The 16,451-nt window shown below is 39.1% G+C and overlaps 1 protein-coding gene across 3 annotated transcripts in view; it reads right to left on the bottom strand.

Annotated features, from left to right (window-relative positions):
• Positions 1-370: 370 nt before the first annotated feature.
• The window catches only part of CUNH6orf118 (chromosome unknown C6orf118 homolog), a 36,989-nt gene continuing 20,908 nt past the window's right edge, over positions 371-16,451 (bottom strand). Inside the window, exons 5-11 of one of the 3 annotated variants that reach the window (XR_006606788.1) lie at positions 16,055-16,179; positions 13,094-13,152; positions 8,413-8,594; positions 6,716-6,769; positions 6,116-6,177; positions 1,640-1,818; positions 371-1,404 (exon numbers count right to left, since the gene is read on the bottom strand). Coding sequence is in view for 2 of the 3 variants with exons in the window: in XM_045080064.1 (XP_044935999.1) it covers positions 4,366-4,456; positions 6,116-6,177; positions 6,716-6,769; positions 8,413-8,594; positions 13,094-13,152; positions 16,055-16,179 (573 nt within the window). In the remaining variant the exon portion in view is untranslated. Of the gene's footprint in view, positions 1,819-4,222; positions 4,457-6,115; positions 6,178-6,715; positions 6,770-8,412; positions 8,595-13,093; positions 13,153-16,054; positions 16,180-16,451 lie in introns of those variants that run through there. The other 2 variants (XM_045080065.1, XM_045080064.1) reach the window with 2 other exon arrangements.

The following is a 16,451-nucleotide window of genomic DNA, read 5'->3' as shown; positions in this document are numbered from 1 at the left end:
GAGTGGGAGACAGAGAAGCAGGCTTCCCGCTAAGCAGGGAGTCTGATGCAGGGCCCAATCCCAGGACCCTGGAATCATGACCTGAGCCAAAGGCAGATGCTTAACCGACTGGGCTACCCAGGTGCCCCTAAATTTAAATTTTAAATTAAAATTTAAAAATTTAAATAAGAAATTTCCTAATCTGTAAAATAATAACTGTAACTACCATGTAAGATCACATGGGAACTAAAAGAATCTAGGTTAAATTCATAGAATAGTGTCTAGCATATAATAAGTGTTTAACAAGTGTTAGCATACTTATAGAAATTTATAGAAAATAATATACTAATGAATCTACTATCAATATTAAACATACATTGATATCAGAACATTTGCTTCATATTCTTTTATTAACATATAATGCTTCATATTTTTAAAAGAAATAAAACACCATATATGCTACTGAAATACTAAATCCAGTTGGAGCCTTCTCTTTTCCCTCTCCTCTTTTCCCTACAGTTAATCAACGTCCTAGAATTAGTGAATTTCATACCAATGCATGTTTAATTTTATATTTATATTAATAATACTACCATTATGTACTCCACTGAAACTACTTTTTTCACCCAACATTACGGTTTTGCTATTTACTCATGTCGATGTATGTGGGTCTATTTCTTTTATCTGCTTTGTAGTGTTCCATTTAAAGATGACCACCAGCACCATTACTACCCTACTCAGAAAAAAATGATGCTGCTTCTATTTTCTAGTATCAGGGTTATTCGGTGAACATCAATAGATTAAATAACCAGATAGATGATAGATAGATAGATAGATAGATAGATAGATAGATAGATGGATGGATGGATGATAGACAGGACAAGATAGACAACAAGAGAAAATGAGGAAGAGAAGCTTCCTTAAGTACGTGCACATGAGCTTCTTTAGGGTAAACACAGTAAATCATGTAGACTGGGTCATGTCACAATAATGAGTTAACCCTGATCTCCACTGGCCTGATCTGACAAAGTTTATGCCTTACACATGTTCTGTGTCCAAAATGGTGAGCTCTGTTTAAGAACTAGGTACACAGAAGACCCAGTGTCCCAGCAGCCTCACCACCTGGAAGAAACACAAGTCTTTACAACTTCTACAGTAGAGAAATATCTCTCCCACGGTCCACATTCTGATTAAGAAATCCCTTTGCTCACCTATTTCTTTGCATAAAACACAGTGCCATCCTCTCTAAGGGAGACAAATCCACCCCATCACCACATCCAGCTCAAAGTCCAAGATCCCTAAAGGATACACAGCTTTTTTTCCATCCTTTGAGAACCAGGATAATTTCCATACATTTACGAGTGGATGTTCATACCAAGGTGAGGACACACACAGCAATGCATGGTCTGTAGCGTTCCCAAAGCTCTAAAGAAAAGACCAGGCACAGGGTTAAGTCTGACGGCATTGGGTCGGAGGTCTTGTTCATTGCCCTTGTCACTGGTTTGGCCGTCCTTTGCCCTCCTCGGGCTCATCTGAAGTGGACTTAGGGGACTATGTTCTCTTAGGGGATATATGGATTCTTCAGCTGTCTTCTGCTCTTCATGGATGTTCAGGGGACCCAAGGCTGTTAAAGCTTTTGAGCGGCAATGGACTCACTTACCTTGGTTGCCTGATAGCCTGTAATCAACAAACTCCCTCAAAAACTCAGTGCCCTTCCAATCCATTTGCTTCCAGTCAGTTCCATGTGCCCACGGTTTGCTTAGAGCCGCTCTCAGATCTCCTTCTTTTCTCCTCCTCATGGCTCATCTCTAATTGTCCATTTAGACAGGAAGCTATGGGCTTTGATGAAAAGGCCACACTTGTAATGCATTCTTTACTTTCAGACATATAATCTGCCTGTAGATTTTTTAAAACTTCACCTCTTAAATCTGTAAACAGAAATCAGTCATCTTTTCCCACACTGAGAAGTCACATTTTTGTTTCTCTGTATTCCTCTTTCTTTCTTTCTACAAATAAGCTGATCTCTCCAGAGCTCACCCTTCCTGTCATGTGTTATCACAACCATCCCACATCGCCTCAAACAAGCTACATAACCCTCATGCCAGCAGGCATGATTCTGCAAGATTCCGGGAAAACACAGGTATTCCGTGAGCTTGTTGCCAAATTACCTCCCAACCGTTCCTGTCGATTTACACTTGCTCCAGCAGTGGGTAAAAGTGTATCTACCCACATCCTTGTATCCTTTAGTTTTATCAGACTTTCTTTTTAGCTGTTGGCATTCTTTTCACAAATCTGTACAACAAACAACTATCAGCTCCTTGAAGATTGGGGCCATGTTTATTTTTTTTATTTTATTTTTTTTATTTCTTTTCAGTGTTCCAGAATTCATCGTTTATGTCCCACACCAAGTGCTCCATGCAATTCGTGCCCTCCATCACACCCACCACCAGGCTCATCCAACCCCCCCACTCCCATCCCCTCCAAAACCCTCAGTTTGTTTCCCAGAGTCCACAGTCTCTCGTGGCTCGTCTCCCCCTCCCATTGGCCATGTTTTCATTTCCATACTTCCAGCAAGCAGCAACCATCTGAAATGTACCTGAAGTTGATCTAATGAATGTTGCTTAAACACACAAATGACTGGTGGGATTACTTATATTTTAAGTGAAAAGTTTACCAATCCAAAGAGAACCCATAACAAAGTGCCAGCTACAAGAGTTTGATCTTGACAAGGTCTGATTACAACCGATGTCACATCTCTTCGAAAACAGTGCTTTTGTGACTCCAGAATAAAGACCAAACAACAAAGGGACCTTCCAGCCCCCGTTCTCCTCCCCAGGAAATCCACTCAGGCCTTCCTGACTAAAGTCCCCCTAAACAGACCAGCACGCCCTTCTGCCTCTGGATCCAGCCTCCCCTCCTTTCTAATCGGATCATCCCTGAATCCTGCCTCTCGAGTCAATGGCTGTCCCTCACTCAACAAGCAAATAAATTCGGCTTTGATTGTTAGTCTGTTTCTTCTTACTCCTAGCAGTCTTTATGTCACCGCAATGTATAAACGTGTTTCCCTAGATCTTGACCAGTGATACATATAAAGGGTACAGCCTAATGCAGTGGTCAAACTCGAGGAATTGTGCACACCAAATCTGGGATTGGATCCCTGCTCTGTTTCTCACAGTGTAGTTTAAACAAGTCAATTCACCCCTTCACATTTTTATTCTGCCGTATGATGGGAAATAATGGTGCTTACTTAAAAAGATTCCAGCAAACATGAATAACCAATAGAAGGCAACTTGAACTTAAAGAATTCAACAAACATGAATAAAGCCCAATTTATTTCTATATACAGTGACATTTGCAGCTTCATCTCTAAAAGCAGGATGACACCTGCCCCAGGAACAGCTACTAGATTTGAACAGAGCTGTGATGAACACACATGCTGACCTTCACCTCCCAGCCCATAGGAAGCAAAACCCATTCACCCCCCACACACACACACACACACATCACCCCTCTCTCACCCTGAGCTCAAACTCTACTCTTCCACGTTGGGATCAAGTCTCTTGTGTACTTCACCCCTACCTTTGATCCTCACCACAGCCCTGTATACGGCTGTCCAAAGAAACTGGACTTGTATTTGTTCTAAGGGTTCAGACTAGATTATAGGCAAAGTGGGCATTAAAAAAATCTGAGTCTTGGGACTCTTGGGTGGTTCAGTGGGTTAAGCCATTGCCTTCAGCTCAGGTCTAGATTCCAGGGTCCTGGGATCGAGTCCTGCATCGGGTTCCTTGCTCAGCAGTGAGCCTGCTTCTCTCTGGCTCTGCCTGCCTCTCTGCCTACTTGTGTGCTCTCTCTCTCTCTCTCTCTCTCCATCTGACAAATAAATAAAATCTTAAAAAAAAAAAATCCGAGTCACAATGTTGTCATCAAGATCACAATCAGTCAAGATCCACATGTATTGCCAAACACCATGCTAGTGCTGCAACCTTTCAAAGCACTGCATCACTTACAATCAGTAAAGATTATTTAGTTTATGAATGTTAATTCTATGATTGCTACAGTAAATGTTTATATATAAACTTGCATTGGCAAATAAACACATTTGATCTGTATTGTAGCAGTGCTGAATTTCTTATTCCAATCAAATAATTGAAAGTATTTTCCCTTGGAGAAAAGTACTGAAGGAAAGCAGAATATACTCTAAGAACTACTATTGCTATGAATATGTATACGAAAGGAAAACTAATCACATGCACACATGTATTTATTCCAATATCTTGAGTAGGATACATATGCTACATTAACTTTATTAGAGATTAAAACTGACAAAACAAGATGTATCTTCATTAATTTATAAATCTGCAAACATTCGTGCTACGCACATGGTGGCTATGAATTTTCATAGGTCATTTTCCAATCACTTGAGTTAGTTTCTGTTTCCTTTAAGTTTACAAATTCTTTAATAAAATCCCAAAGGTTCCTTAAACACAAATGAACACAATAGATTAGACAAAAATGCCTCAAGCATAAGAGAAAACTTTAAAACAAACATTTATTTTAAGACCTATTTACTCAAAAACACAAAGTGAGACTCTGTAATCTTCCACTTCCATTTTAAAGGATTTCTTGCAGAATTTTGGCCCGGAATGTAGCAAAGATTCTCCTTGTATTTGGACACAATCCCCTGCAGTATTTTCCAGACTAAGTATAGTGAGGCAGCAGATGTAGATTTATCTTGGAGATAATGATGTTTAAACTTTAGGTCCACCCACTCTCATTGCCAATACTATGGAAGGAGCCTTCCCAATTTTGTATTTGTAATTCTATCTTCTTTTCTTTGAGGACACCCAACATAAACAACCCACCTGTGTGGTTCACACAGTCACCATTCTACCACTGTTCTCAGTGACTCTCTCTACCATGTGAGCTAGAAAGTAGAGTGTACTATTTCCTAGACTTTTCTGTGGCTAAGGATTGTCTTGGGACATGGTGCTGGGCACTGAGATATGGGTGTAAGTCCCTGAAAGCTCATCCCCTTCTAAATAAAACAGAAAAGTCTCCTGATGAGAAGCTCTTTGCCTTTTGTCCTCCCCTTTCCCCTTTATTTCTCTATGGGATGTGGACCCATGCCTGAAGATAGTCACACTGAGGCCTCCAGGAGGAAAACCATAGGAAAACAAAGAGGAAAGACAGAAGATACTGGTTCCTTGATATCATCATTGAACTGAGATCACCTACAACTAAATGTCTTTTAACTGTTGTTAGAAATTAGCACTTTCCATACTTAAACCAGAAATGGTTTTCTGTTGCTCCCAGCCTTACCAAATCCTGAAATGTGAACTGTAGTACCAATTCTAAGAAAATTAACTATATAAAGCTAAATGTATGTAATTGATACTATAAATCAGCCATTTCATTTTTAAATTAAAATTGTCAGAGTGGAGAGAGTCAATTATCATATGGTTTCACTTATTTGTGAAACATAAGGAAGAGCATGGAGGACATTAGGAGAAGGAAGGGAAAAATGAAGGGGGGAAATCAGAGGCGGAGACGAACCATGAGAAGCTATCGACTACAGGAGACACACTGAGGGTTTTAGAGGGGAGAGAGATGGGGGATGGCTGAGCCCAGTGATGGGTATCTAGGAGGGCACTTGTTGCATGGAGCACTGGGAGTTGTATGCAAACCATGAATCTTGGAACACTGCATCAAAAACTAATGATGTACTCTATGGTGACTAACATAACATAATTTAAAAAAAAAAAAAAAAAGCCTGTCAGAGTAATAAATGCAGAGCATTCTTCAAAAATTTAATGTCACTAAAAGCCATAAAATTTGAGAAAGGCAAGTCACCATCTTCCCAACTTCCTGATCCCTGCCTGTGAGAAATTACCCTCAATTCTTCAGTTCTTTCCAAAGAATTTATTTCTACATTGCCAAGTAATATATAGTGATTGAGATTTAAATCTTGGGCTAAGAATTCTTGAGCCCAGGAAAGAAGATAACATATATATTTAAAGTAAACACTTATGAATATAAACATGTCAGAGCGCTGTCCTGTCGAATGCAGATCTGAGTGGACGGTTTTAAGGAGAGCATGAAATTGCCTCACTTCTTTTATCACGTCATCAACACTTACCGCTGCCCCTCCTCGCTCATCTTACTCTTCTCCATGGTCTGCCTCACCTGGCTTTCAATAACCTGCAGAACCAAAATCATTTGGGCATGTGTAATGGCATGAGACTGACCTTATCTGATGAGAAGATTGAATCAAAATTGAATACCACTTCTAGAATCAGGCACAACATACTAATGTATGTTGTATATAATTCAGAGGAATATACATATCCAACTGAAGCAGAATTACAATCTGTTAAGCAGCAAATTGTTAGTTGTTCTGGAAGGGTATCCTGAAAGTCATTAGAGAACCAATTCATTATATTCCCTGTTACCAGATAAACTCATTACAACTCACTGTTACATGTGCAAGGGTTACAGAAAAGGTCAATTCTTATCGGCATATTCAGCTATTTAAAAAGGATGTTTATTTTTTTATTAATACATTAGCTTACACATGTCCAGTTTTAAGCTAATGTCTGCATAGTGAGATATTCTCAGCATTACAGAAAGATATCATTTAGAAAAATAATGTATATATTCTTATTTTGTTTAGGACAAGAGGCACACACACATCAATAAAGGAAATATTCCTATTGAACATTAATTTACAAATACTTACATGCATTTTCTTCTTTAAAATTCTGTTTGCTGTTTCCAATTTTATAGCTTCAGTCTGAAGAAGAAATGGTTTTAAAAGTAAGATGCTTGGTTAAGAATATTTGTTAAATACTTCTCCCCATTTATGGGGCAAAAAGTATATGTAAACGATGTTATTCTCATTTCAAAAGTACCCAAGAGCACACCATTTAAAAAACAGATGAATAAACAGAGCATGACTTAAAGGACATGAGGCAAAGAGAGATCAGTAGCCTCCTACGTCAAAAACTAGAGGAGATAAAGGTTGATGTTAGAAAAACCCAGAGAGGGGCCCCTGGGTGGCTCAGTGGGTTAAAGCCGCTGCCTTCGGCTCAGTTCATGATCTCAGGGTCTTGGGATCGAGCCCCGCATCTGGCTCTCTGCTTGGTGGGGAGCCTGCTTCCCCCTCCCCCTCTCTGCCTACCTTTAATCTCTGTCTATCAAATAAATTAAAAAAAAAAAAAAAAAAAAGAAAAACCCACAGAATTTTAGGAAAATTCTAAAGAAGTTACTTAATTTTTGTAATTAATAACAGGCTTTGTTAAGGTGGCTGAATACAAGATAAAATACAAATATCAGGGGCACCTGGGTGGCTCAGTCAGTTAAGCATCTGACTCTTGATTTCCATTCAGCGTGAAGCCTGCTTCTCCCTCTCCCTCTGCTCCTCCTTCCACTTATGTGCTCTCACTCATTCTCTCTCTTGTGCTCACTCTCAAATAAATAAATAAAATCTTAAATAAATAAATAAATAAATAAGAACAGACTGTAAACAAAAAAACAGAAGCAGTCTGATGCATTATTTTAAAAGAAAGAGAGAAGTCAAAATAAGTTTAAACCATCACCACCTTCCTATACACTTTATAATTCTGCTTTTTTAAAAAAGATTTTAAAAAGATAGTGCTGGAAAATACATGTAACTATACAACCATGAGAAGAAGAAGAATCACACGTCACTTATAAACCTGTAACTAAGTGGTAAAATTGAGTCAGATTCTACACAAATAAAAATCAGGTTATAACATATAAAAAGCAGGGCAGCATAACATTTCAAAACATAGATTACAATCTACATTATACTGTTCATCAAAAATCGGTTAGTGATAATTGTTAAAGACTACTTTGAACACAGCAGACTCTCCTTTCTATGGTAGTAACTGATTTCTATCTTCTAACGTAATTGTACAACTCACTGAAAATCTAACTGTGGAGTTTCAGTGTGACACAATGAAAATAATAAGGGCTTTGGAGCCCCCAAATTATTAAGCTTCAACCCCAGCTTTGCCACCTGTAAACTGTATCATTTTGGGCATGTTACTTAAACCCTCTGAGCTTCAGCTCAATCTAATTAGTACATATAGATACTAAAAGTTGGCGGTCATGACTTTTATGACAAGCATCTTCAAAATTGTGAAACTTTAAGAGACATCAATTGACCTGAAAGAGACCCAATTGGAACCTTTACAGACCAATACAGAATTTTTAATCACCTCTATTTTTGTTGTTTTAGCTAGACATATTAATTATTCTGATCATTTGCTACAAATGTTTTGCAACAAAAATATATTTGGACCAATTTTTCCATTATTGCTTACCCAGCTGCAAAATGAAATTGCTTCATGTGTTTGCCAACATCTTCAAGCAGAAGAACAATGTAAACATTCAAATAAATAAGTTGCATACCTCTATGCTTTTAATCCTATTCTCAGTGATATGTGAAATTCCCGTATGAAGCAAAGTTGTTTTGATTTCTCTTTCAAGAGCTTGAATTTCATCCCATTTATTAAGTATTTCACACCTCTTCTTTTCAACCTTCTCAATAAGAGTGAGGTGATCCTCATCCATTACATCTTTCTTAGATAATTCTGGAAATATTTTTAAAAGCAAAGTAGTACTGTTTATTACATCATCTCTTATTAATGGCATTATGCATTACTAACAGTATTATTATGTATGTTATATATAGCTATAAGATCTAATGTAACTCAAGCTCCAAGCATATCAATAAAAATGATCTGATCCCCTGGGGATAAAAATATATGTTTATAAAAAATAAAAAATTTTTAAAAAAGTGAAATGAAAAAAAATGATCTGATCCGAGAATGGGGATATTCCTCCTCTAATTTATTTATACAATCAACAAGCATTTATTGAGTGCCCAATTTGAGCACCCAACATAACGTGAGGAAGGTGCCAGGATGACTTTGCAGGAGAAGTGTGACCAAGTTGAGACCCAAAGGGTGAAAAGGCGTTAGACAAGGGAAGGGGATAAGGAATGGGGCAGAAGAGCAGAACTTGGCACGTCTCAGAAAACAAAAACAAAACAAACAAAAAAACAATGATATAGTAGGGTAGGAACATTGAGGAGCAGGGAGTGACATCAGTGAATACTAGATAGGAAGCAGGGGGAGATCTGAAAATTAGGAAATAAGTCAATGTGGAAGGCTCTTAAGCTGGGGTCAGCACACGCAATGGTCCTTCTACAGTACCAGAAGTAGGTGAGAAAGGGTGAAGCTGGAACAGGATGACCAGGCAGAAAGCTACTACACTCATCCAAGCAAGATCAGATCAGGATAGTACCTGATGCATAAAGAGAAGTGGAGAGATACAAAAAAGATTTAGGGAACAGAACAAGGAAGGCTTGGTAACTGACTGGATCCAGATGCAGAGGACAGGCAGGTATCAAAATAACACCTAGGTTTCAGCTTTGCTACAGCAAGGAACAGAGGCAGTAGGAAGGAAGGGCGTTCAATGCAGCAGAGATGTAAGAGAGCTGGGTTTGAATCTCACCTGGGCCACTAACTACAAGCTGTGTTGAAGTGATTGATAGGGTTGGCAGGGGGAGATTTCTGCTACAGGCTTTCTGACTCTACTTCCATGTGTTTGGTGACGCCATTCACTGAAACAGAGAGTTTCATCAGGGACGTGCTGAGTTGAGGTGTCAATGGGATACTCAAGTGGCCATATCCAGTAAGTAATTGGATATAGGGGTCTCAAGCCTAAAAAAGAGATTAGGGAAGGAAAAAGATCTGGAATGAAAGATGTGTGCATTGAACCAAAGACATGTTGGGTTCCAACAAATATCAGTATTGAAGGGTTCAGAAAGGTGATGGAGACATTAAGAGTAACTCACTGCTGAAAAAACTTCATCATCAAACAGCACAGTTAGATTCTGACTGTAGTGGTAAGACAATTTCTTTGAGAAAGAATAACTAATCCTTTTTGGTAGGAATAAAAAGCAATTCAAAGAGTGATAACATTTACCCATACGTGGGGAACAACACAGAAACCACTGCCATCATTCCAACTTGCCACATTTGGAAGAAGAAAAAACTTTGAAGATGAGTTTTGAAATTTGGGGGAATTAGCTAAGCAGACACACAATGAACTAAACAAGGAAGCAGAAACAGCCAAGGTTAAGCTGTTCAACTATGAAGTTTGATCCCCACCTTAACCTAAGCAGAAGGTTTTAACCTGCAACAATTACCTGGGGACACAGGAGCCAAAAATAGTGAAAGAACACTTCAATGACCCAACAGTTGTTACCCCTTTTCTACCAAAAGAGGAAGACAAAGGAGGCACCTGGTTGTTAGTTAAGTATTTGCCTTTGGTTCAAGTCATGATCTCAGAGTCCTGAGATTGAGCCCCGCATCAGGCTCCCTGATCTGCATGGAGTCTGCTTGCCCTTCTCCCTCTCCTCCCACTAACTCTCTCTCTCTCTCTCTCTCTCTCTCTCAAATACATAAATAAATAGAATATTAAAAAAGAGAAAGAGAGAAAAAGACTGAGGTACCAGGAGGGGGAAGCTCCACAGAAAATACATACATACAGAGGCTCCTGAATTAGAAAGCTTTAAGAAAAGAATAAAGGAAGATGAACACAAGCCACCAGATTTCTTCAATAGCACTGGGAAAATGTCAGAAACAGCTAGAATCAACTATTAAGGAACATCTACTACAGTTCTAGAAATTAGCAATATCTTCTTGTTTATTGTTTTTAAATCACTGATGTTTTATTCTGTTAGCAGTTAGCAATAAAGATCTTAAATCTAAAAGAAAAAATGGGACATGGGTGCCTGGGTGGCTCAGTGGGTTAAGCCGCTGCCTTCGGCTCAGGTCATGATCTCAGGGTCCTGGGATCGAGGCCCCCATCGGGCTCTCTGCTCAGCAGGGAGCCTGTTTCCCCCCTCTCTCTCTGCCTGCTTGTGATCTCTCTCTTTCAAATAAATAAATAAAATCTTTTAAATAAATAAAAGAAAAATGGGACAAATACCATATGATTCCACTCATAAATGGAATCTTGGAAAAAAAAAAAAACAAACAAATAAAAAGCAGAATCAGACCTATACCTACAGAGAACAAAGTGATGGTTGCCAGAGGGAAGGGGCTAGAGGGGTGGACGAAATGAGTGAATTGGAGAGGAAGACTCGGGCTTCCAGTTACAGAATGAGTAAGGCACAGTGTTAAGGAGCAGAGCATAAGGAATTCAGTCATTGATACTGTAACAGTGATGTACTTGGATACATGATAGCTACACTCCTGGTGAGCATCCCATAATGCACAAATGTGTCAAATCACCAAGTTGTACACCTGGAATTAATGTAACATTGTGTCAGTTATATTAAAAAGAAAAGAAGAAAAAAGAAAGAAAGAAAGGAAAGAAAAGAAAAGAAGAAGAGAAAAAAAGACAAGAAAGGAAAAGAAAAGAAAATGGTGGAGCTATCTTAGGAGACAGCAAGGAAATAGGAAACAGGGAGCTGGAGTCCCATCCATGACTTTTCTATAGGAGGAACCCAAGAATACACAACATGGGTGCAGGAGGAAGATGGACCCCACCCCTCATAAGTCCTAACACAGGGTCAGAAGACAAGCACTGCACCAGCCTAGGATAAAAAAAAGACGCCAGGACTGTGGCCACAAGAAGCCCTTGGAAGCTGGCCAACAGGTGACTCACCCAAGTGCTGCTCGCAGGGAGGAAAGAAGTAACAGAAGGAAACAAAAGATCCCAGCAAGAAGAGGCATTTGAGGCCAAGTTCTGCTAAGAACTTAAAACAGGCTAGTCTGTAAGTATCCCCCAGAAGCTGCTGAGGTGGGGAGAAAGTGATTCCAGCATGAGTTAGTATTTAACAAACTTGGAAGAAAAATGGCATTTGGCTGAATCATTGCATTAATAGTATAGAGCGTATTTTGGTTACTTAATCATATTCTTATCTGTGTATCTAATTTTAAAATAATTTTAATATTTATTTAATGCATAAATAAATGCATAATAAAATTTATTTAATTCAACTGTGTAGTCTTCCTCACAAGCAGCCATGAGGAAGAGGAGGAATGGGCAGGACCACTCCCCCGAGCCAAGTTCCCTGGTCCTACTTCCCATGGATACTTTCATTTATTTAATCCTCACAGCGTACCTGAGAGGGAAGTACCATTCTTATCCTCAACTAACAGGCAGGCAGCTGAGACTTGGAGTTGCAATAACGAAGCTGGCGGTCTTGGTGATCTACCAGCCCCGTGGCCTGCCAGGGAGATGAGTCCAGCCCAGCACACCATGGGAGTGGGGCTGACCTGACATAGAATGTGTCTGTAAGACAGAGGGCATTGAAAACTGGGACAGCCTGGGAAACGTATTGTTTGTGAACACTGATTTCTTTGAGCCGGGAAAAGAGATGTACAGGTTCTGGAATCCAGAATGGACTGTCTCCCTTGCTGCTACCCTGGCAACCACAAGAGGCCACAATCCCGTGTACTGTGGTTCAGTCCCATGTAGGGTGCTGAGTTGTGTCCACAGCCCCCTCCGAAGCCTGTCATTATGTCAAGACCCTTTCTATAGGGTACGATTAGTCCTTCAGCATTCCCTCATGGGAACTGTTCCATTACGTATATCACTTGCTCAATTTCTTAGCATCTATTCCACACATCTTGGTCAAAACGTGGCATAATTCTTTCTACAGGAGGTCTTGACTAAACTCGTTATTCCGCTAAAAACCACAAAGATCTTAGAGAAGAAGGATGTGGTGTCCATGTCCAGAGAAACTAAAAAGCCGAAGGTGCACAAAGCACCAGCAACAGCAGTCATAGTCTCCACACCTGACAGGACCGATTACAGAGATGAACAGTCTCCTGCACCTTTAAAGTACTTAATTTAACCTCTTCAAATTAAATGAGAACTTGCTGTATTTCTACAGAACTTGATGGAAAAAAGTACGCAAATAAAATTTAATAAGCTCTCTGAAAAAAAAGAAAAAAAGATAAAAACTTTCAAAGGAATAATAGCCGGCAACCGTAAATTGCAGATAGTCACAGACAAGGACATGAAGAGCCTTCACGCAGCCGTCAGAAGGACACGTCCCACAACTACTTGCCTGATTTTTCCTTAGCAGATTGCAGCAGTGTTTGCTCCCTCTCGAGTTCACTTCTGAGTCTACAGGTTTGGTGATAAAAAAAAAAAAAAAGGCAGTAAAACATCAGGACTCCATTCATACCTTTCTTCCCTATTTTATGCCATGAGTCTTTCTTAAAAATTGAGAAACAGGGGCACCTGGGTGGCTCAGTGGGTTAAAGCCTCTGCCTTCAGCTCAGGTCATGATCCCACAGTTCTAGGATTAAGCCCCACATCAGGCTCTTTGCTCGGCAGGGAGTCTGCTTCCCTCCCTCTCTGCCTGTCTCTCTGCCTACTTGTGATCTCTGTCAAATAAATAAAATCTTTTAAAAAAATTGAGAAACAAAAAGTGATCTCAGTTTCTATCAAAAAAGGTTCTTTGAAACCCTATATAAAATGAAAGCCTCAGTCAGTCAAACTAAATAAACAAAAGAATACTTTCTTATGCAGATTGTGTAAACCACTAGTTGAAAAAGCTGGTTAATATAAAACAAATGATTTCCTATAGTGTTTATGGATATTATTTTGTTACTGGAAATTCTACACAGCGAGGAGGCAAAGAAACTAGAATTTACACTCTGAGATGGACAAGAGATAAGGGGCAGTGAAGACATATGACTGCAGCTAGAATGCACACTGCCTGTTCCCTGGCCCGGGTGATTTCCTCCCACAGATACAATTCACAAATCCCACTATTTTTACACTAAAAATAAAATAAAAGACATTTTAAAAGAAGGAAATGAAAACATCTATAATCTCTTTGTATCCTCTCCCAGGTTAAAACAAAACAAAACAAAAACTAAATCAGCTGTCTAATGTCTAATACATTGTGGGATGGGAAAAGGGAGTCTAATATGTATCTACATATCTCTTGTACAGAGAAATCCTGTGATTTTGTTAAAAACATCAGCACCACAAATGAGTCGATGCTTCCAATATACAAGGGCCTAATGGTTAAATAGCTTCACAGACATTAGTTCATTTTATCAGAGATGAAAAGAAATAGAAAAGTATTCTGACTCATAATTTTAGGAATTTGAAATTAAATGAATTAATAAGAATGGTAACAGCCTTGTCAATATGCAGAGTCAGGGCATTTAGTTTCCAGAAGTGTTAAACATGTTATAGCTTTAAATACTATGTTTTATTCCGTTGCTTTTTCTTTTTCTTCTGAGACTTCAGTTATATGTAAATTGGATCTTCTTTGCCTATGTTCCATTTTAACCAGTTTTCCGGTTTTCCTCTCTCTTCTTATTTCTTTTGTTATCTCATCTTCATTCTCTGACTGGTTTTTTGTTTGTCCCAAAAGACTATCCCTCCTTGGGTGTGTCATAATTTTGTCTGGATATCTGACATAATTTTCACTTTTTCAACAATCTTTCCTCAGTGGTCAAATCCTGCTTCATGTCTTCTTTTTCATTGCTATGCGTAGTGTTTACATTTCTACCTCAAGGTCATTTTCACAGCTCAAAATGTTCTTTTAAGACTATTTCACTAAGTTTGGTGTGCTGTGGTACAGTTTTCTTCTCCAACTGTTGTTGTCGTTGGATGGTAGGGGTTTTCATCAGTTCAATTGCCTGGTCCTCATTTTATCAAGAAACAGTTGCTTGTGCAGACAGGGATCATTTGCAAATCTGCATTTTTCATGGGCAGGGATAGCAGTTTGGGGAGTGTGTGAGGTCCCTAATTCAAGAGGACACATTTTTGTCAGAATAGCAAAGTATGCTTTTATTCCATTTTATTTTGATCTTTTACTGGACAACTTTTTTTTTTTTTTTTTTTTTTTTAAGGAAAGAAAGAACAGTAGTGAAAGGGTCATGTACCCTTCAATTTTTTTCTTTTATGGGATTCTAAACTCCGCTCCCTTCCTTCTTTTTCTCTTCAATGCACAGCTCTAAAGAATGCTGATCACTTCCTTTTAAAGCTCTTCCCACCATATCATTATCATTTCAGCAGTGTTCCTTGCTTCTATGCTCACTTTAAAGTCCTTTCCATTTAAGTCAGCGCTCTGATAGACCAGTAAACTCTGCGGTCTTATTTAGGAAAGCTGCTCTCCCTCCCTTCCTCGTCCCCACCCCTCTCTCTCTCTTCCTCTCCCTTCCCTCCCCTTTCCACCTCTCCTTCACCTTCTCCACCCCTCCCCCTCTCTCAGGACTTCCCCGTCCCCCTCTTTCTCTCCCCCTCCTCTCTCTGTTCCCGACCCACTTCTTCCTCTCTCTCTCTCTCTCTCTCTCCCTCCGGCACTAATTTTAGAACATGATAGGCCTTCAACCAGCTCCATTCTTCTCTCTTCCCCCACCTCCCTTGCTCTCACCAAGGTTTGCAGAAAGAGAGCAGATAATGATTCACTGGCATTTGATGTGTATTATTCTAATTACAAGTATTTTGAAGTTTGGTGGGTTTTTTGTCTTCTACTTATCCTGAAAGCATGGTTGTGTCTTTTGGGTTTTTGTTTCTTATTTTGTTTTCTTAATGATATTTTGGGTGTGTTGGCTCTGCTTCAATCTTCTTTAAATCCTCTATAAAATATACGCCCTATCCAGTTGCGATTTCATCTGAAAGACTACACAGAAAAATTAAAAGATTTTTTTTAAAGTTAAAAACATAATAATATCATTCATGAAAGGTATCTTGACTTTGTAGCAGTGTCACCTGCTTATACAAAGCAGGTGACAAATCCCAATCTTAAACAAAGAGAAGATGTCTTCAGAGGCCATCCCAAACCACCCTCTCCTTCCCATACAAACACCAGATTTTGTTGAATTTCCTAGCAACAGATGTAATGGCCTGTGAAAGAGGCCAGATGACAGGGTATTAGTACAGGCAAAGCACCTTCCGCAACAGTGCAGAAAAAAATGTAAATATATATGCTTGTCACATGGTTTTAAAATATTATAAAATAATATAATCTCAACATGAATCAAATCAGACTGTTAACTCTTACTTGTCATTATGCTCCATGGCTGCTTTGGTGGCTGCGACCATCGCCCTCAGGTCCTCCTTGGCCTGGGTGACATCTGCAGTCTTCACTGGTCTCCTCTCCAGCCCCTTGGCATTAGCCAGCAGAGTCTAGGAATTACAAGGTCATAATGAGTAAGACACATGCAGGAAAGGTGAACATTTTCCCTTTTTGTTATTAATTGTATTCAAAATATCCTGTGTCAAATAGAAATTCTAGGTAAAATAGACAAATAGGATGAAAGGGAGGAGAAAATATTGGAGGAGGGATAACTAGTCATGTAAAGATCTCGGTAAAATATTGTTTTTTAAGATTTTATTTTCTTAAGAAAGTTAAAAAGTGGTAGGAGTTCACTGTGGGTTTGGGTGGGAAAAAGAAATGC

This window comes from Mustela putorius, unplaced genomic scaffold (assembly GCF_011764305.1).
Source record: "Mustela putorius furo isolate JIRA1106 unplaced genomic scaffold, ASM1176430v1.1 tig00000450_pilon_pilon_pilon, whole genome shotgun sequence".
NCBI lineage: Eukaryota > Metazoa > Chordata > Mammalia > Carnivora > Mustelidae > Mustela > Mustela putorius.
The sequence above is the reverse complement of the archived record's forward strand: the minus strand, read 5'-3'. Positions and strand labels throughout refer to the sequence as shown.